General features: G+C 35.1%; 1 protein-coding gene across 1 annotated transcript; it reads right to left on the bottom strand.

The window, feature by feature from the left end:
- Nucleotides 1–1,950: 1,950 nt before the first annotated feature.
- LOC126773497 (uncharacterized) lies at nucleotides 1,951–4,494 on the bottom strand. The gene is made up of 4 exons (XM_050494448.1): nucleotides 4,381–4,494; nucleotides 3,946–4,089; nucleotides 3,789–3,891; nucleotides 1,951–2,165 (listed from the first exon to the last, which is right to left on the bottom strand). Exons 1-4 carry the CDS (start codon nucleotides 4,492–4,494, stop codon nucleotides 1,951–1,953), a joined length of 576 nt encoding a protein of 191 aa, XP_050350405.1.
- Nucleotides 4,495–27,080: the final 22,586 nt, after the last annotated feature.

Below are 27,080 nucleotides of genomic sequence, written 5' to 3'. Positions count from 1 at the left end.
TTTCCTTCCTTTTCTTTCTGTCACTTGTAATAAGAGTACTCTTTTTTCGGTCTATAAAATGATATTAATTTCACTTGGGATAGAATGAAATATTTATTCTTCTAATTTTCTTTAAATATTGATTTATAATAAACTTTTTCAGAATATACGAGGAACGTAGGGAATTCGTACCTGCAATGTGTATATTATAAGCCTCAAAGTTACACAACGTTAATAAGGTATGGTTGCTTTGAATAGAAAACGAGAAAGGGTCCCAATGATAATATTAACGTAATTAGACATGGGCATTTAACATTCCATTTTAAGTTAATATCCGATTATTTTGTCAGAATTTTTCGTATTTGTACATGATAATCCTGTTCTTTGTTTGGTTAAAAATATTATTTAATTATTTGTTTATTCAGTTTTTTGGTAAGTATATAATCAATATTCAAAATATGCTTTAAGCATTGTTGAACATATTCAAGTTTGAAATAATAAAAAACGCATTACTTGCATGATACCAATAATTATATTACTAATTCAATAGATGACCAACCCTCCCCTATTTTCCTTATAATTGTAAATTTTTACAGTTTGAATTCAATTTTGATTGCTAGCTAAAGACATTGTTGTGAGAATTTTTGCCTATTATACTACAGTAACATTCCTTAATTCATTCAATTTCACTCTAACCTCAAACAACAATACATATTAACCTGAAAAGTTTGAAGGGTATGTAAAACAACGTAAATACAGGCATATCACCTTACTGATAGTTGACTGTGTGTTACGTAACTATTAAAGAAACTTTTCTTAAAATGAAAATCGCTATAGATTTGATCACTCACCATTTTCTTATTATTTACAAACAGAATATACTGTTTAAGTTTGTAAAAAAACATAATGTCCATTTTGCAATATAAAGCATAATTTCATTCATTCATTCATTCATTGAAAATGAAGAAAAACAAAAACTGTCCCCTCGCCTTCCCTTTTATAATATTCGTATGACCAGTATGATTTATTCAACATATTCTGATCATTTAAATTAAAAAAAACTGAGATATTCTGGCGCGTAGATCTTACAAATACAAACTTTATTGTTACCAAGACGATGTGGTTCGTAATTTGAGTTCTTGAGGTTTATTTACAATTCATTCCCGCTGAGTAATTGAAAGTAATATTTTGAATATATTTTGTCGAAATCTGATCCTAAGTTGTAAACTGTAATTTCCGGTTCTTATGTTATTATTTCAGAATCGGAAATTATCGGACAAATCATTAAATATGAAGATGTTATTAGATAATTGTAGTGCAAGTAACATAATACAAACAAATTACTTGATTTTTCTCTTGCACTGTCAAGAACTTTTGAACATCAAGTCTGTTTACAAACAACTATAATTGAATTTTCGACTTTTTTGCTTTAAAAATAAAGCTGAATTTCGTATATACTGTTGTTGGGCGTGAGTAATATATACATTTGTTTAGTTGAAGACTTGAACACAAACAGTGCACGGTACGATCGTACATACTATGTATTGTTAAATAATTAAATATTATTGTTAAATAAATAGTGACAGAAATAACAGTCGTAACTGCCTGACCTTGCTATTAGGTATTTGGTTTAACTTTGTAATCGGTGAGGCTATTCTGCTTTATGTTTGAAACAGAGTATAATATAGTATTTTCTAGCTGAGATAGCTCAGTGGATAGAATGCGTGGATTTTAACTGAAGTGCAGATCTGAGCAAGTATCACTAATTTTCATATTCTAGTGTTTGTAACTACTTTTGCGTGGTGTTGAAGGAAAACGTCGTTGGGAAACTTCCGTATTGGGTGAAAATAAGCCTCATATACAAATGCACAGCCACATCTATCAGCGTGGTGGTATAAACTGTTATTAAGAGCAGATAACCCAGCCATGGGGCAATTACGAGATACCCAAAACTTTTTGCACGTTTGACCATCAGATTACGGGCGGTCGTCCTCTTCCCCGCGGTCTGTCCGGGATATTTAAAGCTTTCTTGATCGGATCGTCATCGTCACGTCTCAGGAAGTAACCGTACCATTGCGGTCGACACTCCTTCAGTTTTTCAACAATTGATGTTACTTTGAAGGATCCGCTGACATACTCATTCCTTACTTTGGCCAGCCAGGTTATTCCTCCCGCCCAAACATAAACTTTTAAACATAAGAGCATAAAAATAAAATAATAAAAACTTTCTGTAACTAATTTTATACACCTAGTAACACTTATTATTTTATTGTACTAAAACTGTCGATATTTATGTAAAAAGGAATCACTCGACAAAAACACATTTCTGACATATTGAAGGTTTTGAAACGTGCAGCTTCATTAAAAAAATATCTTATTGTCATAAATTTATTAATTGCTTATTTAAATATATGTGTATGTAAATTTACACTACAAATTTCTAGATAATTACGAAAACATGTATGTGGTTCCTTTTTAATTTTACTAATTGATGGGTTATTTCATATACAAAAAGGAACCACAACCCGGAAATATACTTATATTCTTCTTCTTTGTTCAAACTCTCTTCCCAGTTCAGCTGGGGTCGGGTCCCCTTGTACATCTGCGCCAGAGAGCTCTGTTCTGGATTGTCTGTGTACTCAGATTCTCTTTCTGATCCTCTTTTTGTATGTTTGACCACCAGGTTGCGGGCGGTCGCCCTCTTCCCCGTGGTGGGTCCGAGACATTTAAGGCTTTCTTGATAGGATGATCATCGTTACGTCTCAGGATATGGCCGTACCAGCGCGACATTCCTTCAATTTTTCCACAATTGGTGTTACCTTGAACGATCCCCTGACATACTCATTCCTTACTTTTTTCCAGCCGGGTGATTCCTCCCGCCCATCTAAGCATTTTCATCTCGCTTGTATGCAGTTGTTGTTCGTGTGTCTTTTTAATGGTCCAACACTCTGCCCCATAGATCATGGATGGGCGTACTACCGTTTTGTACACTTTTCCCTTTACGATAATGAAGCGATTTCCATTTTATCCAGACGGTTTTAATGCGGTGGTCCACGTCCTTATCGATATTTGCATCAGTAGTAAGCACAGATCCAAGATATTTGAAGTTGTCTACTTTGGGTAGTGCACGGTTGTCTATGTAAATATTACATCCCGTCTCTTCTGTCCCTCCATAGTCACATTCAAAATATTCGGTCTTACTTCGACTAATGCGTAGCCCATGGTTTTCTATTTGTGTCACCACCAGACTAGGACTATATCGTCTGCGTAAAGAATACACTCTGGTGCTGGCTTTTGTATGCCTCGCGTGATATAGTCTATGTGCAGGTTAAATAGCAATGGGCATCAACAGTACATCAAGGAAGATCCCTGATGTACTCCTATATTTACGTAGAAGGGCTCGCCAAGATCCGCTGGGCTTTTGACGCGCGTTTTGGTGTATATGTACATATCTTGTATTAGTATCACATAATATTCCGGGATGTTTTGAGCTCTCATAGCCTGCCAAACTAGATTTCTGGGTACTCTTTCGAAAGCCTTTTCTAGGTCGATGAACAGGAGATACAGATTTTCATTGTTTGAGCAATGTTTCTCCATCACAACTCTAATTAACTGAATTGCATCGATGGTAGATTTGCCAGGCGTGAAGCCGTATTGGTTCTCAGTTATACGGGTACAGTCATTTATGCGTGCAGCGATGATTCTTTCAAACAGTTTCAGTGTGTGTGATGTGAGTTTTATACCCCTGTAGTTTCCGCAATTCGCAATGTCCCCTTTTTGTTTATATATTGGTGATAGAATGCTGTTACGCCAGGATTCAGGGATCTTGGCATCTTTAATAATAGCGTTAAAAAGCTTGGTGAGCCAGGGTGTTGCAGATTCTTTCAGCTTCTTCAAGAGATCTGCTGGTATCTGGTCGGGACCAGTGGTCTAATGGTATTTCATTTTTGAAATGGCCTTGCTCACCTCCTCCTCTAATATAGATTTTATAAGCCCTTCAACAGGTGGCATATGGGGAATTTTTTGACTCGAAAACTCCTCGTTCATTAGTTGTTCGTAGTATTCCTTCCATCTTATGTTTATATCCTTGTTCGCCGTTAGCAAAACACCCTGGGAATTTTTGATGTATTTGTTACATTTAATATGGAGACTAGACCTATGGCGTTGTCGGGCTATTTTGTAGATAGAGTTCTCATCCTCGGCTTTTTCCAATCTATCATAAAAATCTTCTCTAGATTTTGCCATGGATTGTGCTACAGCAGATTTAGCTATCTCTTTAAGATTCTTATACAGCAGGTGGTCTTCTTCCAAACCCGATTTCTGCCATGCTTTAAATGACTCTCTCTTTGACTTTATTATGTGTTGTGCAGTTTCATTCCACCAGGACGTTGCTTTACTTACGCGCAGTGCTCCACGTGAAATACCCAGGATCGCTTTTGCCCTTTCCAAACATAGTCTTTCGAAATCAGACCGCATCTGGTTAGCTGATTTGTCGGTCTCAATGTCATCTTTCATATAGGCGTGGGCCCATTATAGAAGCGGTGAGCCCTTGACAGAGTGCAGTTCATTCCACTTAATACTGTCTTTTCTGCCGATGTGTGTTTTTATAGGTTTGAGTAGTTTCATGACTGAGACGAGAAGCCTATGTTGTAAGTCATGCCCATTGCCGGAAATCACTTTACAGTCCTTATAAAGTTTAAAGATGTTGTCGCTGGCGAGGATATAATCTATTGGTTAAACTTTTAAAAACATTCGTTAAAATCTCTGTTTAATTTGTTGTTAAAGGGTTTAATTTACTTTGACAATATTCAAAATAAAATCTTTTAGAATTAATGTTATTATTCTGAATCAAATTTAATTATTTATGCAATAAGTAAATATTAAGTCCACTTGAATTCTGTTAACAGCGCCGCGCCACCTTTAAACAAATAATGTTTGTTTATATAATTTGTGTAAAATAAATGATCTCGACTTATGTAATATTCAATAAAGTATCTATATATATTTTAAGTATTAAACTGTACTTCAGGAATTATTTTGCAATAATTCAGTTTGTCTGTTTGAATATAAACTGTTAGTTGGTAATAATGCGAAGGTCTTTTTAAGCGATTGTAATTAATTTATTTATTTGTATTAAATGTAAATAAGCAGAACATCATAAATTTTATAAATATAAAATATTATCAAATAATTACCAAGAAAAGTTTCCAATGATTGACTAACACGTAACAGACGTAGATGCAATGGATAACGGATAAAATTTTCAATCAATTAGAAATGAGGTCCAAAAGAGAGAGAGAGAAATGACAAATTCATTTAATGACTATTAATTAAATCGGTACCAAAAGATGCGGTTGCGTCACTGGAATTATAAAAGGACGATTCTGTGTAATTGTTAAAAAATAAAAATATGTAGTTGATTTTTTTTATATTTAACTAATAAATCGCTATTTTATATTTAATTTCGAAAACAATGCTTGTGGGAGATAATAATAATAATAATAATTTATTTATTTAAGTAACAAGACTCATATAAAATTACAAAAAATAAAATAAACACTACTATCTACTACTTATATAATTTACTGGTCCAGCCGAAACTTTACAACAGCGATTTATAAATATACGGTCTAGTCTGTTAGCTACCATGATTAGAATTTTGTTTGAGCTGGCCCGGACTGTGAACCAAAGATGCACACTTTTTTCGCATTAATGCGTAAAAACAGTCTATATTCAATTCAGCGAACATCCCTGAAGCACTACAGAAGCGAGGCAAACTCATCAGCAATCTAAAGGCATTATTGTACTGGACACGAAGAGCATTGTATGATTTTAATGAATAATTAGCCCACAAACTACAAGTATAAAAAGAGGTACAGTAAGCGCGGAATAATGTTTTTTTTACAGCCCTTGAAGCACGCCCAAATCTTTTAACAATCATGTTAGCTTTTATTGACAATGCTCTCCTCTCCATTTCAATGTCATTATCATCCTTGAGATTGGTGGTTAGTATATGTCCTAGGTATTTAAATTGGAAAACTTGAGTCAAGCTCAAATTATTAATTTTTATCGAAGGTATTATTTTTGGACATTTATTACCCCTTTCAAATATCATTATCATGCTTTTTTTACATTATATATAAGTCCATGTGTTTTGGCATAGCCTTCACAAGTTGCTAATAGTTTTCTTAGACCACAAACTGATATAATATATATAATAGATATTATTTCAAGTTCTGGTCTTATAACACGGTTGTTCAATTGATCCAAATGACAAGTCTTTACAATATATATATATATATATATATATATATATATATATATATATATATATATATATATATTGTCTACTTATATATTATAAGGCTCGACAGATGTCAACAGATCAGAAGTGGTTCAGTGATTAACACGGCATATCGGTGCTCTGAACTTTTAATTTGGTAATTACCCAGGTGAGCGTATTTTTTGTATTTATTCTGTTAATTATGTAATTTAACTAAAATATTTTATATATCGAATTTATTGTAATCAGTGTTTAGAAATAAGTATAATTACCTGCTATTATTTTAAATATACTTTGTCTACATATAAATTCTTGTTTTTATGAATAGTTGTAAAGTATTATATCTCATATACAAAAACAAAAGTTTGAAAATGGTTACTTTGGAAAATCATTTAAAATATTTAAAAGTTTATAGGCTGCCATAAATAACTCAAAGTAGGTAGTACAGCTTGAGCAAACTAGCTAAAATTTAAGCCATTTTTGTTGGGAAACTACTCCTAGTTAGTTAAGAGAGAAATTGGGCGACTTATGCCGACATTAACGATCCTAATAAATATTCATACAGCCGGGAAGGTGAGAGGCATTTTAAATGTGTAGTAAGACGCTGGCTGGAACAGTTACTATATACTTGAATATTTTATACTAGCTAAATAAAGAAAATACCGATTTATCGAACTGACCACTTGGGGCTGGGCCGGGGCTTAGTTTAGAATAAAAACATAAAATAAATTTTGTTTTCAGAGCTTGCTATAACTTTTTTAAGGTGACAGTTACTAATATTATTGCATTTAAACAATGAAATATCGTCAAAATTATTATCTATTATTTATATTTAAATATGACAACTCGTGAAAATTATAAGTCTGAAACAGTGCACCACACACGTGCACACAAAATATTTGTATCTTCGAAACTGTCAGCTGTATTATATACATACATATATTTAGTGTAAATAGACTCGTTTTCGATCACAAAATTTTTGCTTGACGATATCTATGAACAAGATAAGAATTTTGGTTTTCTTAGAGCCCGTCTGGATAGGTACCGCTTACTCATGATATATGCTAAGCAGCACAAGCTAATATTGTTGTGTTCCAATTTGCAGAGTCAGTTAGCTAGTGTAATTACAGGCACAAGAAACGTAACTTCATAGTTCCTAAGGTGGGTGTGGTGCATTGCGTATTGGCGATGGAAGAAATGGTTAGTATTTATCACAACGCCAATATCTAAGTACGAAGGAATGCAAAGCTCGAAGCTCAATTCAAAGTAAAATAGCTAACTTTAATAAAGGGTTTAAAAAAATTTTAGTATCAAATTTCATCAATTATTGTATTATTTTGTTTTTTAATCTGTATATAACCGTCCATATAAGCTGTTTAGGCTATCTATGATTCAATTACCCAGTGTTTAGCCTAAAAACTTATGGCTGAAGTGTTCGTTTCGATTGTTAAATTATTATAATTAATGTCGATCTGCCGTTTAATTGATATATATACCATGAAATATTATAATAAGAATTTAAAAGTTGAGCCAAACGTTTTCTTCGCAGCGAAATTTCTCAGTTCATTATAATTTAAAGCATTAGACGAACAAACTTCCTCCTCCGAATTATTAATGATATTATTAGGACTTCTAACGCTTTGGTAAAATGATTTACAGAGTGTTTCTTTACATACAAACTTCATAGGATTAAAATTTCTTAAGAAATAATTCTGCTCACAATAACTGTAGTTGGTGCCGTATAAATTACATTTACATGTGTAAAATTAGTTGAATGCTGATTTTGATTGAAATAAATGTCTTTTATTATTTGCAAGCATTTAAAATATAAACCAACCATTTATAAAACAGCACATTTCTTTGTGTACGCGAGTTCAGCTGAGAAATAGCTGAAGCAATTGTTAAGCTTCGCAGATCGAACGGAGCAAAAATATAATAATTACTTTTTGGTTGGCTTTTTGGATGGTTATACGAATATCAAGACTGAAAAAAACTTCAGTCCAAGAGGAAAGAAAGAAAGTTGGACCTATTGACAAAAATGAAGAAATGTCGCTCGCACTTGAAAAAAGTGTTAATTTAACTGCAAATGCGGCAAATAGCTAGTCGTATAATTATTTAAATTTTATTTATTTATATTATACAATATTTAAAGCAATTCAAAATATTGGTCATATAGATTTTGCGGTACTAAAAAATCATTCGCTAAAAATACTTAAAGTTCTTGTGGAGTGAGAATCATAAAAGTTACTAAACGTTAAAATCTCTTTAACCTCAAACTTTTCAGTGTAAATTTCCAGGCTAGTTACAAACAATCCAATAAAGCGGTTTAATTAAACCAACACACTTCTTTATTTTAATACCAATGCCGGTCTCGAAACGACCGCGAAATTGCAATTGTTGGCTCCAAAGTTTCCTGCATTCGATGAATATTTAGTTAGCCACGATCTTCATAACGGAGTCTTAAGAATTAAAGTATTGTCATTAATTTCATTTGAGTTTTTAATTTGCCACTGGGATTTTAGAAAAATAAAAGTTACTAATATCACTTATAAGGCTGCGTCTCCACCAACAAAAATCGACATTGGCGAGTGATAAAAAAATCTGTGAGCTGGACCTTGCTCCAACAGATTACCATTTTTTCCGGAATTTGGACAACTTCATACAAGGAAAAAAATTCAACCGCATCGGAATGCGGCAGTCCAAACCGCCTTCAAAGAGTTTATTGATTCTCGCCCCCATGGCTTTTTTAGTAAAGAGATCAATGAACTACTTATGAGATGGAAAAAGTGCATAGATAACAACGGTGCATACGTTGATTAATTAAATATATTTTACAAAAAAAATTTTATTATATTCCTCCCGTACAAAACTCCAATTTCATATGTTTATTTTTATAGCATTCGTTATCATTCTGTTATGAAATTGATATTTAATTTTAACAAATTTTCTAATTATACACAAGTTTATATAATATATGCAGTAGTGTATATAATAATATTATATAATTAGAATTCATGTTTTTCTTGTATAATTAGAATGTTGAGTGGTTGCACGTGTATATATATATATTAATTATATATATATATATATATATATATATATATCTACTTAATTAAAAATGAGCTGTCAAGTATCATTAATGTTGTTTGTAGTTATAAATTTTTTCAAGCTACTCGAAAACTGAATTTAAATTTTAAGCCAGTCAGTCAAGTCTTATTTAAAATGCATGGGTAGTTTTACCCGTTGGAATTTATGAAGACTTTAATATTAAAATATTCGAGTAATCTTCGTTTGATTCCAATTTTCGTACGTAATTAAAACGAGAAGGCACCAGGACCGAATATCGATTATACTACGTTACAAACGACCAACGATGAACGCAACTGCTACATAACATTGCTACAATTAACCTTTTGTAAATAAACGTCTGTACTGTATTACTAACTAAATTACAAATTTTGTAATACAGGAGCCGAAAGGGTTCAGAAGACGTGAATTTTATTATTAAAATAGCCTGTGCACGTTCCACTCCTGGGCTAAGGCTTCCTCTCCTTCTTTTGAGGAGACAGTTTAGAGCTTTTTCAACGCTACTGTAATGTGGGCTAGTGGAATACACATGTGACAGAATTTCAATGAAATTAATGAAGGTCAAGATCTTCATGTCTATTTCTAATTTATTTGCAACACTAGCGCCATACACAATATTAATCCTTCGAGCTGTTTCTGCAGCACTGGTGCCACGATAGAACTCGTACTCGTAAATATACCGATATCACTACACAAAATAACATATAATATAAAGCGATGCCAAAGAAAAAAAGTAATGAGAAAAAAAACAAATGAATGACTGTTTTCAAAACTCAAAAGTACCAGCTAAATAAATTTTTAAATTTGAATTTGGAATTCTTAACCAAAGATTATTTCAGATCAGAGTGGCCAGTACGCCAAAACGCTAATTTCATATGTAAGGACCTAATATTTTACTGGTGGTAGGGCTTTATGCCAGCTCGTCTAGGTAGGTACAACCCACTCATCAGAGTTAAATTTTATTTTATTTTATTATTTTGAGATAAATTTTTGAAGACTTCCAAATGAAACTGACGATTATTTTATTGGAAATGTGTCGCTGTTATTATCTCGCGTTCAAAATAAGTACTTTAAATGTCAAATACAAGGCCAGATTTTTTTTTCTTTTCATTGCCATTTGCAATAGAAAATGCAAAATGAAAGGTTTAATTAGCATTTAATGATATGCTGTTCTACCACAAAACAGCAGTACTTGGTATTGTTGTGTTCCGGTTTAAAAAGTGAGTGAGCCAGTGTTTGTGTGTGTGAATTACAGGCGCAAGGGACATAACACCTTAGTTCCCAAGCTTGGTGGCGAATTGGCGATGTAAGAGATGGTAAACATTTCTTACAATGCCAATGTCTATAGGCGTTCGTGACCACTTACCTTCAGGCATATGGGCCATATGCTCGTCCGCCTACATATACATCTGTGTAATTAAATACAATTGAAATTTGTTTAATTTGAATTGGTAAAAAGGCAGTTACTTTTTAAATTAATATTGCTATTTTCGAGTTACCAAAATCATGTTTTTTTTGTTTGTCTGTCTTTTTATCCAGGGTTATCTTCGTAACTGCTAAAAATCACAAATTCATAAATAATCCCGATAAGAAGTATACCAAGGTACCGCTTAGTCTTTATTTCATCAAAATCGGTTATGTCGTTTTCTTTCGAATGTTGAATCAGTTATGTCAGGAAGAGCGAAAGCAGTGTTTAACAAAACAGTCACTAAGCAATAAGCATAAGTAAGGTGTACAATAATAATTAATCTGTAAAATTAAATTTTTAAAACTTGTACAAATAAACATAATTTTATTCTTCCTATCAAGTGGTTTTTAAATATAGTTAGTATACACTATTTTGTAAATTGTAGGTAATATTAATGAATAATTGAATAAAGCTATTTTAATACTTATTTGATAATAATTAATAGATGGATATTGTCCCTTTAGCCGTAAATTAATAATATATTAAATGTTATTAAATCTTTTGTTCACATTTTGTTTAATTATGCCTGACCTAATTTCTCCTAGCATCATATCAAATAGTGTTCTGTACTTTTTTATAGTATAAGTTGATGGTCGAGCAAATGAACCACCTGATCATCATGATCCATCGGGTGTTAACATTTCTTACAATGTCAATATCTGTGGAGATATTGACATTGTAAGAAATGTTTAATTAGCATTTAATGATATATAATCTGTGGAGATATTGACAGTGTAAGAAATGTTAACCATCGCTTACATCGCCAATGCGCCGCCAATCTTGGGAACTAAGATGCTATGTCCCTTGTACCTGTAATTACACTGGCTCACTCACCCTTCAAACCGGTAGAATAGCATATCATTAAATGTTAATTAAATATTTTATTTTGCATTTTCGATTGCACATGGCAATGAAAGGAAAAAATCTGGCCTTGTATTTTACAATTAGAGTGCTCATTTTGAACGCGAGACAATAACAGCGAAACATTTCCAATGAAATAATCGTCAGTTTCATTTGCAATTTTTCAAAAATCTATCATATTGTATCAATCTATGTTGACAACTTTTTTCACAGATTTTTTTATCACCCGCCAATGTCGATTTCCGTTGGTGGAGATACAGCCTTATAAGTGATATTAGCAACTTTTATTTTTCTAAAATCCCAGTGGCAAATTAAAAACTCAAATGAAATTAATGACAATACTTTAATTCTTAAGACTCCGTTATGAAGATCGTGGCTAACTAAATATTCATCGAATGCAGGAAACTTTGGAGCCAACAATTGCAATTTCGCGGTCGTTTCGAGACCGGCATTGGTATTAAAATAAAAAAGTGTGTTGGTTTAATTAAACCGCTTTATTGGATTGTTTGTAATTAGCCTGGAAATTTTCACTGAAAAGTTTGAGGTTAAAGAGATTTTAACGTTTAGTAACTTTTATGATTCTCACTCCACAACAACTTTAAGTATTTTTAGCGAATGATTTTTTAGTACCGCAAAATCTATATGACCAATATTTTGAATTGCTTTAAATATTGTATAATATAAATAAATAAAATTTAAATAATTATACGACTACCTATTTGCCGCATTTGCAGTTAAATTAACACTTTTTTCAAGTGCGAGCGACATTTCTTCATTTTTGTCAATAGGTCCAACTTTCTTTCTTTCCTCTTGGACTGAAGTTTTTTTCAGTCTTGATATTCGTATAACCATCCAAAAAGCCAACCAAAAAGTAATTATTATATTTTTGCTCCGTTCGATCTGGGAAGCTTAACAATTGCTTCAGCTATTTCTCAGCTGAACTTGCGTACACAAAGAAATGTGCTGTTTTATAAATGGTTTGTTTATATTTTAAATGCTTGCAAATAATAAAAGACATTTATTTCAATCAAAATCAGCATTCAACTAATTTTACACATGTAAGTGTAATTTATACGGCACCAACTACAGTTATTGTGAGCAGAATTATTTCTTAAGAAATTTTTATCCTATGAAGTTTGTATGTAAAGAAACACTGTAAATCATTTTACCAAAGCGTTAGAAGTCCTAATAATCTCATTAATAATTCGTAGGAGAAAGTTTGTTCGTCTAATGCTTTAAATTATAATGAACTAAGAAATTTCGCTGTGAAGAAAACGTTTGGCTCAACTTTTAAATTCTTATTATAATATTTCATGGTATATCAATTAAACGGCAGATTGACATTAATTATAATAATTTAACAATCGAAACGAACACTTCAGCCATAAGTTTTTAGGCTAAACACTGGGTAATTGAATCATAGATAGCCTAAACAGCTTATATGGACGGTTATATACAGATTAAAAAACAAAATAATAAAAAAATTGTTCAAATTTGATAGTAATTTTTATTAAACCCTTTTCTTAAAGTTAGCTATTTTACTTTTGCATTGAGCTTCTAACTTTGCATTCCCTCGTACTGAGATATTAGCGTTGTGATAAATACTAACCATTTCTTCCATCGCCAATACGCAATGCACCACACCCACCTTAGGAACTATGAAGTTATGTTTCTTGTGCCTGTAATTACACTAGCTAACTCACCCTGCAAATTGGAACACAACAATGCTAGCTTGTGCTGCTTAGCATATGTGATGAGTAAGCGGTACCTATCCAGACGGGCTCTAAGTAAACCCAAATTCTTGTCTTGTCCATAGATATCGTAAAGCGAAAATTTTGAGATCGAATACGAAAGTCTATTCACACTAAATATATGTCTGTATATAATGCAGCTGACAGTTTCGAAGATACAAATATTTTATATGCACGTGGATGGTGCACTGTTTCAGACTTATAATTTTCACGAGTTGTCAGATTTAAATATAAATAATAGATCATAATTTTGATTTAATTTTGAATAATAGATAATGATTTTGTTTTTATTCTAAAGTAAGCCCCGGCCCAGTTCCAAGTGGTCAGTTCGACAAATCGTTATTTTCTAATTAAATCAGTTTCGTTATTAAATTGTGTTAATTTATTAAGCTAGTATAAAATATTCAGGTTTACAGTAACTGTTCCAGCCAGCGTCTTACTACACATTTAAAATGCCTCTCACCTTCCCTGCTGCATGAATATTTATTAGGATCGTTAATGTCGGCATAAGTCGGCCAATTTCTCTCTTAACTAACTAGGAGTAGTTTCCGAACAAAAATGGCTTAAATTTTAGCTAGTTTGCTCAAGCTGTAACCCTACTTTGAGTTCTTTATGGCAACCTATAAACTTTTAAATATGTTAAAGGATTTTCCAAAGTAACCATTTTCGAACTTTTCTTTTTGTATATGAGATATAATAGTTTACAACTATTCATAAAAACAAGAATTTTCTTGGCTTTATATAATATTTATATTTTTTATGGTATTTTTGTTTTCCGGTTTGAATGGTGAGTAAGCCAGTGTAATTGTGATGCAGCAAGCCTCACAGTATAACATGTCTCGCGTATTCGCGTAGTATTGTGATATTTCAATACTGATATATTGTTTATTTTGATTAGAAATTTATATCAATTTAATTGAATTTAAGTTGTCGTAATTTTTACATTTTTCTAAATAAATTTTTGAATGTCTTCCAGACATACACCTATAAATCTCTGATACTATTTTTTGTTATCTTTTATAGTTTTGGCAGCAATTCGTTTCGAAAACGCCTGGTCAGATAATTTTCTCTCTGACTACGGACTATATCGATTAAATATGCAACACATTGATCCATCTATGATAATTTGTGGTCACCACCGCTCAGACATTGTACCAACAAGTAAACATAGTCAAAATTACTTTTTCGAGACATAGTAAATAAAGAAAATCATCTAATCGAAAATTTATTGCTTTCATTAATACATTTATGTTATGTCAAAATACATTCTTAGTAATAACAGTAAAACTTTAGTTGTTTGTAAAATTTTGCGAAGTGCAGTTCTACGAAGGATTACTTAACTAATTGTTTGAACTCTAAAAAGTTCGAAGACGTCAGAACTGGATTTATGTTGCAGACGTCTTTTTTCTTTCATAATATTTGAACAACAATGATAAAAAAATTGCGACTACGCAAGAGTACAATTTAGGATTAATCCATTATAAATTTAAATAAATTTAGCTTGGGCTCGAACATCTACTACACCTTTATTTTCCTATTACCCGAAAGTAGTCCAAATATTAAAGCGTGAAGAGAATTTTTGAATAACGAAAAATGATATAAATATAATATGGCATTTATTTATTTGAATTCGTACTAAGATTATCAATAACAGCCTGTTAATGTCCCACTGCTGGGCTAAGGCCTCCTCTCCCTTTTTGAGGAGAAGGTTTAGAGCTTATTCCACCACGCTGCTCCAATGCCGGTTGGTAGAATACACATGTGGCAGAATTTCAATGAAATTAGACACATGCAGGTTTCCTCACGATGTTTTTCTTCACCATCAAGCACGAGATGAATTATAATCACAAATTAAGCACATGAAAATTCAGTGGTGCTTGCCCGGGTTTGAATCCACGATCATCGGTTAAGATTCACGCGTTCTTACCACTGGGCCATCTCGGCATTTTTTTTTATCGTATCTATTCTATTCTATTCTAATCTATGTACGTCGTAATTGACTAGATATATCTTTACATCTGTTGCTTGACTTAGAGGCTTTTCAAATCGGCTTCAATCATCCTTGATTGGGATCCCAGGTTGGTTTTCCAGATGCCGGGATTTTTTTTTTATAGAATAGGAAGGTGGACGAGCATATGGGCCAACTCATGGTAAGTGGTCACCAAACGCCCTTAGACATTGGCATTGTAAGAAATGTCAACCGTCGCTTATAGCCAATGCGCCACCAACCTTGGGAACTAAGATTTTATGTCCCTTATGTCTGTAATTACACTGGCTCACTCACCCTTCAAACCGGAACACAACAATATCAAGTATTGCTGTTTTGCGGTAGAATATCTGATGGGTGGGTGGTACCTACCCAGACGGGCTTGCACAAAGCCCTACCACCAGTAATATATTAATTATTGATTGAGTAGATATATTGCTTAGGTGCGAAACAAGAAGAGGGTTACACTCACATGCCTCGATAAGCTCGTATCGTTGTCCCGATTGTTGATTGAATTTGACACGAAATTCAATCTGACTGTGATAAAATATACTTCTGAAACTATAATAATGTGAAAATTCATAACAATATCGATAGCAATGAGATTTGAGGTTGTGTTATAAATCAAAAAAGAAAACTCTTCGTGATATGTATTTTCAAAACAATTTAATTTTTTCTTATATTACTTTAATTTTAATCACATAGAGATTAAATATAGATATTATAATGATCCTACATTGTTATTTCTAAACGTGAAACTACAGAATAAACATTTAAGTTTCTTCAGATATTAGTTTTGTTAATAAAGTTCGGTAACTGGTTGCGACATTTAAATTACTGTAATGTAATGTTTAAATAAAACCAAAATTATTAAATCGTACGCCAATAAATTACGATATTGTATAAGCGGGAGAGTTTGGGTCAAAACTTAATTAAAATCTGTTTTATGCGTAAATTAAACTGTTAACAACTATATAAACAAAATTTACGAGCTCGTTGTGAACCGATGAAAATGAAATGCCAATATTCGGTCACAATTGTTTTGTTCGAGTTGAATAATATATAGAATCCAAAATACACCCAATTGAAAATCCATTTAATTATATATTTTTTTTAATTTTCCGATAATAGTGCTATCTTTGACAAGAGCTAGAGTTGCTGGACAGCAATAGATCAACGAGGCCATTATTTTGTTAAAGTAGTATTGCGGGTTTTTGGAGCCTAGCAAAAGCACTCCTTCACCGAATAAGACGAAGAATGAGATGATGCTTATAACTTCTTACATCATTAAAGACACCCTCGGGCTAAGAGTGTTTTCGTTGTCTTGCTCTTTATGGCGTTATAAGAGATCCCATGGCGTCTCCCCCGAAACGGAAATTGTTAGGTTTGAGTGATTAATCTGAAATCATCCTGGAGTTCCACCTTTCCCGTTTACATAGGGAGTATGTGATATATATATACCCCATATACTGATTACCCTCCATACTTAAGTACAAGAGGATTGATAATAAATGCATTTTTCAATAGGCTTACGGTTTACATAAAAGTTAATGTAACGGCAAGTAAATGTCCTACTGTTGTAGAAAGGCTTCGTCTCTCTTGAGGAGAATGTCTGGAGCTTATTTCACCACCCCATAATCTTAGCTACATAGAAGCAACCTTTAGCAAATTATTATTGAAAACTATATTAGAATTTCTGAACATCCTTGACTTTAAGGATTAAAGCTCCAGTCGAGTCCACTATCTAAGCTGTTTGCGTTGGTTACTTTAAGATGGCTTACAGATAAGGCTATATGGATGCTGGCTTTGCTTATAGGTATTCATTTTAAGTTTTAGATAGCAATTGATTTATACCTTATGTTTATGTATTTATGCCAGTAGATACATATTAACACATAATAGCTATAAAGAAGAATCGTTGTGGTGATTGAGGAGATGATTAAAATCGAGAGTAGCGACTTTTAATCCATCTCCCATACCATAAACATCGTTTACGAAAATCTCGGCTGTTTTTAAGGACACAAATATTTAATTATGGTAGTCGTGTAATGATATATTCAAAAAATATTCGAAATCTTGCTGCGGGCCTGGCCCAATTGTCATCAGTTATTTTATCACAAATCAATACTTTGTACTGCTATATTCTCGATGGAAGTAAGGAGTGAGTTCGCTACCTCACATTGTTACATCCACAAGGAATTTAAGGTGTTATAATACAAGGTTGGCGTGCCACTGACAGCATAAGAAATAGATTTTATCCGTGCAGTAACGGAAAAAGAATACATTTCACTGCCCCTCTCGTTCCCATGGGTGTCGTAAGAGGCGACTAAGGGATATCTGAGCGGCCATCTGCTCATCTGGTGGTAGGATGTTAAACATCCGCCTGGCTTGTTACCACCGTACGCATGGTGAAAAACTCGTGAAGTGGCTCGCAGCCGCGTTTCGAGGTCAGCCAGCGTACAGCCAGTATCCTAGCGAGTATTGCCGCGATAAGTGTTGGTCCAATGGAGACGGCTGTTGAACCAATGCCGGGGGAAACTGTATTGACCTGCCGGACAGGGAGACCCGAAGAAACGGCTGTTCCGCTGGCCACCCGTGGCATAGTAAAGGGGCCCGAGCGTGCCTAACCAGCTCGCGAGACTGCCTCACCAGGCCACGCATAACCTCGGGGTAGACCGTCGTGCCGGTTGGTGACCGGAAGGTGGGGTCCCGGCGGCCACTTCCGGGGGGTTTCGGGGGCCCTTCCGTCCGGCGGGTCAGTGTATTTTTCCTTTTGGCAACCACTTGGGGAAACACGCCTCCACGCTTTGCCCATCCCTATCGTGGCAATACGTCGCTCGCTTCACGTCTCTTTTCCATTTTTTTTTTCCAAATGGCTGCGCAACAAAGCAGAAATAACAGTCGTACAGCGGTGCACACCCCCACCATACCCTCGCTGTTTGAGGTCGAGTTCTCTAACATCCGTGGACTCCACGCTAACCTCAACGCTGTCCACCACCATCTCGAGACAGCACGGCCAGCAATGTTGTTTCTCACGGAGACACAAATACTCCGTCCTGCCGATACCAGCTACCTTAATTATCCCGGCTACACGCTTGAAGAATCCTTCAAAGCGAAAGCCGGAGTATGCTTGTTCATCAGGACGGATGTTTGCTGTCACCGACTGCGCTGCTTGGAGGACCCCTCCTTCTCCATGTTGGTGGTACGTGTGGACCTGGTTCGTCAGAGTCGAGTAAACGTGTGCCTCTACAGATCCCACAATGGTGACTTGGAGACAAGCCGATTATTTGACCATCTTAGTCGGGTGGCAGATGCTGCGCAAGAGCAATTTCCTAACGCGGAATTGGTGTTTTTGGGGGATTTTAATGCTCACCACGAATCATGGTTGAAATCCTTCAAAACTGACCATGCTGGAAGGACTGCTCATGCGTTTGCTCTCACGCATGACTTGACCCAACTGGTTGATCAGCCCACCAGGATCCCAGACATTGATGGGCAAGCACCTTCTCTACTGGACCTTCTGCTGACTTCTCACCCGGTGGAATATCAGGTTGTGGTTCAGGCTCCTCTTGGCTCTTCGGATCACGGCCTTATATCTACCAGAGTGCCACAGGCCAAGCTGCCGCCACTAGCGGTATGCAAACGTCTCGTTTGGCACTATAAGTCGGCAGATTGGGAAGGTATGCGCGATTACTATGCGTCGATCCCTTGGAAGGAACGTTGCTTCAGTGGGAATGACCCGACAGCTAGTGCCGCTGCTGTTGCTGACGAGATCATGTTGGGAATGGAAAACTACATTCCTAGCTCAGATCTCGTCGTTGGTTCACTCGTGAATGTGCCGATGCTGTATCATCTAAGCAGGCGGCATATCGCAAGTGGATCAACGGCTGCATTAGCGGGGCATCTAACATTGACTCACTTAAAGCAAACTATAATAAAAATTCCAAGTTCTGTAGAAAGGCATACACGAGAGCGGATGCACAGCGCATTGTACAGATTGGTCATGACCTTGTTTCGCATCCTAGGGGCTCCCGTAGCTTCTGGCGTCTGACCAAGTCTGTGCAAAACAATTTCTGCCAACCTTCGCTGCCACCGCTCAGAAATCCGGACGGATCGCTAGCTCTCAGTCCGCAAGAGCAAGCTGATCTCCTGGCTAAACCCTTTGCCGACAATTCCGTCATCGATGATTGTAGTGCGCTGCCACCTACAATACCTTCATATGGCCTTACGATGCCTGACATTAAAATCAGGCAACGTGATGTGCGTGCGGAGCTGCAATCACTTGATGTACGGTCTTAAACTAGCGGTCCCGATGGAATACCAGCCATAGTGCTGAAGAAGTGCGCAGCGGAGATGTCTCCTGTGTTAACGCGCCTGTTCCAACTTTCTCTCTCTTCGGGATGTGTGCCGGAGGCTTGGAGAAGAGCTAATGTGCAAGCGGTTCCCAAAAAAGGGGATCAGTCTGACCCGGCAAATTATCGGCCAATAGCTATCACCTCAGTACTTTGTAAGGTGATGGAACGGATTTTAAACAACCAACTGATCCATTACCTAGAAAATCACTGTTTAATTAATGATCGTCAATACGGGTTTCGACCTAAACGGTCCACAGGTGATCTTCTAGCGTACGTAACACACCTCTGGGGTGAAGCTATCGACAAGCATGGAGAATCGTTGGCCGTCAGCCTCGATATCTCCAAGGCTTTCGACAGGGTCTGGCACAGAAGTCTTCTCTCCAAGCTGCCGGCATATGGTCTGCCTGCTCAGCTATGCACCTGGATTGCCAGCTTCCTACACAAGCGTAGCCTTCGTGTTTTAGTTGATGGTTGCGCTTCACAATTCTATGTAGTGAATCCCCCAGGGATCTGTGCTATCTCCCACACTCTTTCTTTTGCATATCAATGATATGCTCTCTCTTAAGAACATACATTGCTATGCAGACGATAGTACAGTGCATGGTGGATACCATGGACGCACAGTGGCTGGGCGAGCGGAAATTGAGAGACAATCTTGTCATTGAACTCGATAGGACGTTAGAGCTCATCGCCAAATGGGGCTCTGATAATCTTGTTGAGTTTAATGCCAAGAAAACACAGGTATGCGCTCTCACGGAGGAAAAGTCAACATTTTCCCCTCTTCCCTCCCTCTGTGGTACTCCGCTGGTGATGCAAAGCAAAATCGCCATGCTGGGGATTGACGTTCGCTGCGACCTTAGTCCAAGGGATAACATCGAGGCTGTTATAAAAACAGCTTCACGGAAACTCGGAGTCCTGAACAAGGTGCGGCGCTTTTTCACACCACAACAACTGTGCCTGCTGTACAAAACACAGGTACGGTCTTGCGTGGAATATTGCTCGCACCTTTGGGATGGCTCCGCTAAGTACCTACTTGAGGCCTTGGACCGGTTGCAGCGACGTGCCATTATTGGCGATGTAAAGGTCACAAACACCCTTGAACCTTTACAATTGCGTCGTGAGATAGCAGCACTGAGCGCTTTCTATCGACTGTATCACGGCGAGTGCTCTGAGGAATTATTCTCTCTAATTCCTGCTTCTCCCTTCCTTCTTAAGTCCACGCGAGCTGGTTCTCGATGTCACCGTCTAACTGTGACATCAATTCCATCGCGAACAAAGAAATTTGGCAACTCCTTTCTTTGTCGCACTTCCAAGAAATGGAATTCCTTACCAGCTCACGTGTTCCCCTCCTCTTACAATCCGGGTTCCTTCAAACGAGGCGTGAAGAGGCATCTTGCGGGCCGGCAAGGCGAAGGCGGCTAGTGCAGGACGTTTTTCCCGTCTGTACTGGCCGTCGTCGCGTTTGGACTCTACTACCACTTACCATCAGGTGGAGTAGAGTCATTTGCCCTCCCGGCGAATATAAAAAAAAAAAAGATTATATTTCTTACTATGCCAATGTCTCCACGAATGGGTCACTTGCTATCAGGAGGCTTATTTGTTCGTCTTCTAAAAAAATAAAAGAAAAATAAATTAATTAAAATATAATTATGTTACTGGAATTCAATTTTTAAGCAAAATAGCTGAAATGGATACTCTTTCTTTCTTGTCATTATTTAAACATCAATATATTATATTATTATTAGTTTTGTTTATTATACTTAAACTTCACATAACATCTATCAGTTTTGTTTTTGTTTAATAAACAATCATGTTTATATTTCTTTTGTTGGTAATAAACTAGAAAGAACTTTCTTCGAATATTACATACTCCTCTTAGATACTCGTAGTTACAATAGTTAGTAACAGTAATAATAAAAAAAGTAGATTAAAGTACATAAACATATATTATTCGATTTCATATAAAATATTTTAATATTAAATTCTATGATATAATCTGTGACTTTATATTACATCGTTTTCATAAAACGTCTCTATTTTAATGTGTTAAAGTTATAATTAATGTCGCTTTAACTTTACTGGTTTATATAAGAGCGTTCTTGAAAGGAGAGGCGAATAATTTATTTATTTTCCAACGTGTCGAATATCAAGCAATATTCAGCACTTAAATTAAACAGCAGTAGCGAGCGCGGCTGAAGCAGGTTCTTTGAAATTAAATATAATTTAGCGTTGCGTCGTAGACGGTTCAAAAATCGATTACAGTTTCTTTCTAAATTCAAATAAATAGTTGAAATGTTTTAAGTAATACGTACTTTTATTTCAATTGATTTTGTAAATATATGCTTTACTAGATTTTTTTATAGAATAGGAAGGTGGACGAGCATATGGGCCACCTGATGGTAAGTGGTCACCAAACGCCCTTAGACATTGGCATTGTAAGAAATGTCAACCATCGCTTATAGCCAATGCGCCACCAACCTTGGGAACTAAGATTTTATGTCCCTTGTGCCTGTAATTACACTGGCTCACTCACCCTTCAAACCGGAACACAACAATATCAAGTATTGCTGTTTTGCGGTAGAATAGATATATGAACGAAGCTTCTTACTTCTTATCTATATATTCTATCTGATTGCTGAGTTTGGCTAGTCAATCCTCAGGTCTGATTATCTGATAAGAAGTCACGTCGGATTGCTATCCTATCGGATTATGAGAGTGTGTAGTGAGCACATACATGTGCTCAGTTTACTGCTGGTAGGGCTTTGTGCAAGCTCGTCTGGGTAGGTACCACCCACTCATCAGATATTCTACCGCAAAACAGCAATACTTGATATTGTTGTGTTCCGGTTTGAAGGGTGAGTGAGCCAGTGTAATTACAGGTACAAGGGACAAAAAATCTTAGTTCCCAAGGTTGGTGGCGCATGGGCTATAAGCGATGGTTGACATTTCTTACAATAAAAAAAAATGTACTTTTAGATTACACACATACTTGAGCATTATAACACAAGCAATTGGCTAAGCTTTGTTGACTACCATGGCCGGAATCGGTTAAAGTAACACATTTTTGTTCATGTCACCAATAGATTTATAACTAAGAATTTAAAAAAATCTACCAAAATAATTAAAATATACTAACACTTCGGTTTTTTTTTGCAAAAGTTATTATAGTTGTTTTCATAATAATAATAATGTCCTTCAGACCGATTTCCGCCACGGCGGCCAATCACAAGAGAGATTAGCCAACTACGCAGAAGATATTATATTGCACAAGTGTGTGCGCAAACACAGGTGCATTCTCTATTCCCTAACTCTCATTATCCGATGGGACGGCAATCCAACACGACCGGAAAGAGTCTAGGCGCAGGACCAACGGCTTTACGAGGTTTCCGAGGTAAGGGAGTGTACACACTTTCAACTTCCAGACTCCGGGCTGCTACTGAGAATTTTCTGACAGAAAAACCCAATAACATTTTATTTGCGCGACCTGGGAATTGAACCCATGACCTCCGCGCGCAGGACGTCTGCGGCCTTACATAAGGCCACTAGACCAACGAGGCAGTCATCAGATTGTTTTCATATTTAAAATATTGCACACAAACAGTACTAATTGCAATTGCATATCAAATTAACTATTAGGTTATTTGTCCAACCTATATAACTACTTACCTAGAGTTGGCCTTTTTACTGATGATTAAGATAAGATGTTTCTGCATATATAATCATATTTTCGTTGTACATACATTTACACATCTCATTTGTCACGGGGTTCTCGTGAGCACGGGGTTCGATCCACCGAGACCATTATAATAATAAAACTGGTCATAAAGATTATAAAATTTTAATTATAAAATTTACAACATAAAAATCAGGTTGTGGGCCGTTGACAGTATCTGGTCAATTAAGTTAACATTAAAACAATAAAATATTATAAGTTAGTTATAGTTGAGTTGGCATCGGTTAAAATCAAGTGATAGACTTAAATAAATAAATAAGCAGGATAGTGCACACCCTGAATGCATTGTCACAATGAGTGAACAAATAAATAAAATCAGTGCGAAGCAGCAAAAAGCACCAGCAGCAACAGCAGGCCACTGGACGAGCAGCCCCTCCTTCATAAAACAGCAGAGCCGCCAACAGCTCCAAATCAGCAAGCAATTCCTCGGTTGAGTCCACCGAAAAATATTATATTTCTTTGTAATGCAATATACAAAGTATGTATAAAATTAAAGAAAAATAAACACTCCCTGTGAACAAAACAACTTATTACCTATCTTGCATAAATACTAAGAAGGTCCTAAGAATGCCTTAGACACAGGTACAAAGAAAAATAAGTTAATAAAACCAAGTAATAACCTAGACAATTGAGGTTATTAAAGTTATCTTTTAAAGTGTCAGAATATGGAAAATTATTGCTTAATTAGCAATAAAATTAAATTAGAAAGCAAGAACTATATTTAAAATAATGAAACAAAGCTTTTAAGCAATTCGAATCACATTAGGATTCGACCCAGGTCACCTAGTACATTGACAAAGTCTATGTTCAGTTTTTGAATAAAAGACGAAGAAATTGATAAAAATAAATAATGAACCACGTGGTATAATGATTACTGAATTTAATTTATGCATCAACTCACATCAGGAGTGTTTAAATATGTAGAAATAAGGCCATATATGACTTATATTGCACGTGGCACGGTTTTGATACAAAGACTGGAATTAAACGAAGTATCGATTAAATACTACACAAATAACAAATAATATGCCTCAACTAAATGAATACAATGTGTTTTACTTACGGTTTGGTAACCCGAACCTCTCAAATAAGTTTTACAAAGTAGATGACGTAGGTAACCCTCCGTTAGTATAATTTTCTATATAATCTGAAACTTATATAAAAACCAATATACGAAATGTACAAACAATATATTCAATACCAACGATCCATTATATTCAACGAATATACTTAGAAAAAGGAATATATTTAATCGTTTAAAACTGACAGCGTCGGTAAGCAACCGGCGCCTGCTCAACGATCCAAAGGACGACCGAAGGACAACGTATTGCTGCCATCTCTTAAACAGCATAGATAATAAATGTCGAAACAATGAATGCCGATTCGATAACCGTAATTTTTTTTATAAACCGGTTAGATTAGGTAAAATAAATACAATATTTTAATAAAAATTAAAATATTGTAAAAATAAAATTTATAGGGTTACACATTGTATATAAATGATATCGCCTATTTTTTTTATGGAATAGATAGGCGGACGAGCATATGGCCCACCTGATCGTAAGTGGTCACCAACGATCATAGACTTGAAGAAATATTAACCACCGCTTACATCGCCAATGCGCCACCAACCTTGGGAACTAAGATGTTATGTCCCTTGTGCCTGTAATTACATGGGCTCAATCACCCTTCAAACCGGAACACAACAATACCAAGTACTGCCGTTTTGCGGTAGACTATCTGATAAGTGGGTGGTACATACCCAGACGAGCTTGCTTGCTTGCTTAAAATTTTTTGTAAGATTTCAAATGTATGCCGCGTCGCTATAAACTTTAGTAACCAATAAATCATTAAAGTTAAAAAATATTGGACATTTACGTGTAATGGAAGCCGTAGTTGATACATTACTAATAAATATAATAATACATCAAAATAAAAATTGTTTTCATTTTGTGTTATCGTAATAGCAAAAACCTCTTCGATGGGCCAAGAAATCGAGTTGCCGAATAACATACTTTAATTCGTGGTATCAAAGTCCAAATAAACTTAATCGCTCGATGTTAAGGTAATATTGACTATATTGGCGGTTTTCTTCAAGATCAAAGGAACACAAATTCGGTTGTATTATTTATTCTACGTTTAAGCATATATTTTTCAATACTTAAATTACACGTGTCTGGATGTCTAAATAAAATTGCTTTTTACGAGTATTTATTAGCTTCGTTTGTCACGTGTGGTTCGAATCTTCTGACTGAATTGTGTGTGCTAGTGGTAATCCAAATTTTTATTTGTTTAGCTTAAAAGCTTAGAATATTTTTTTTTAATATTGGCAACTTATTTTCATACAATTCATTTTTAATGACAGCTGATGTATTAATGAAGACATACAACAAAGTGAAATAGAATTCATGAAACATTCCATTAAAAGTATAGTTGAGGCCTAATGTTGAATTATACAAACTTTGTTTTGTGTCGATATAGACTGAAGATAGCAATTTCAAATCCGTGAAAGAACCACTGAGTTTTCACACTCTTTTCGTTTACATTTTATCCCGTGTTCCGAGAAGAAACCTACACATTCAGTTAACTGTCCTGGAAAACCTTCAAATTTTGATCAACGCGAATAATAACTTTTGTCTCTTACAATTTTTTTAAATTTTAAATATTTTTTATGAAAAAAATGTCAATTCAAATCACTAAAGTAATACTTAAAATTATTCCATTTTATTTCTTTTAATTACTTCTAGAAACTATGTACAGACATTTTTATAACACACATTAATAAATTAAAATAAAACAAAAGAACAAAATACACATTACAAATTTAAAATAAAATGTTTTACCGAATATATGAAAATGTTATATATAATATAAAATATACGAGTAATTCTTGATCCTAATTGTGACCTGCGGTTCAAGGGTTTTCAAAGCGAAAAAAACTTTGATCTCAATAACCTTTTAAGAACTCTTTGTAACTTTCAACAACCGATCAAGATGTCGGGAGCTTTATGAATACAAATTATGACGTGATCTATTTTCAAAGTGTGTTAGCTTTACTTATAATGATATTTACAGAAAAGAGTATGTCATAACAACAAAACGGGAAACAATATTATGTTTTAATACGGCAATATTTAAGAGGCCCCCTCTTTAGTATTGCCAAAAATGCTAATCTAAACTATTTGATTTTAATGAGTAAATCCAGTTCGAAGTTCAAAAAAAAATAAAGTGTTAGATTATATTTTCAAGGGTTCTGTGTGATCAAAAACATAAAATCACAAAATTCTCTCTATAGAATCGTATCGCATCGTAACAGCCTGTGAATGTCCCACTGCTGGGCTATAGCCTCCTCTCCCTTTTTGAGGAGAAGCTTATTCCACCACGCTGCTCCAATGCGGGTTGGTGGAATACACATGTGGCGGAATTTCAATTAAATTAGACAAATGTTGGTTGTCCTCACGATGCTTACCTTCACCAAATACACAATTTGGTCAAAAGAAAACAGGATAATTAATTATATTTACAAGTAATCTAGGTCTGTCACAAGGATTTTTTTTTGTAAAACCCTTTTATTTT

This window comes from Nymphalis io, chromosome 14 (genome assembly GCF_905147045.1).
Source record: "Nymphalis io chromosome 14, ilAglIoxx1.1, whole genome shotgun sequence".
Lineage (NCBI taxonomy): Eukaryota > Metazoa > Arthropoda > Insecta > Lepidoptera > Nymphalidae > Nymphalis > Nymphalis io.
This window is presented reverse-complemented; position numbering and strand designations above follow the sequence as displayed.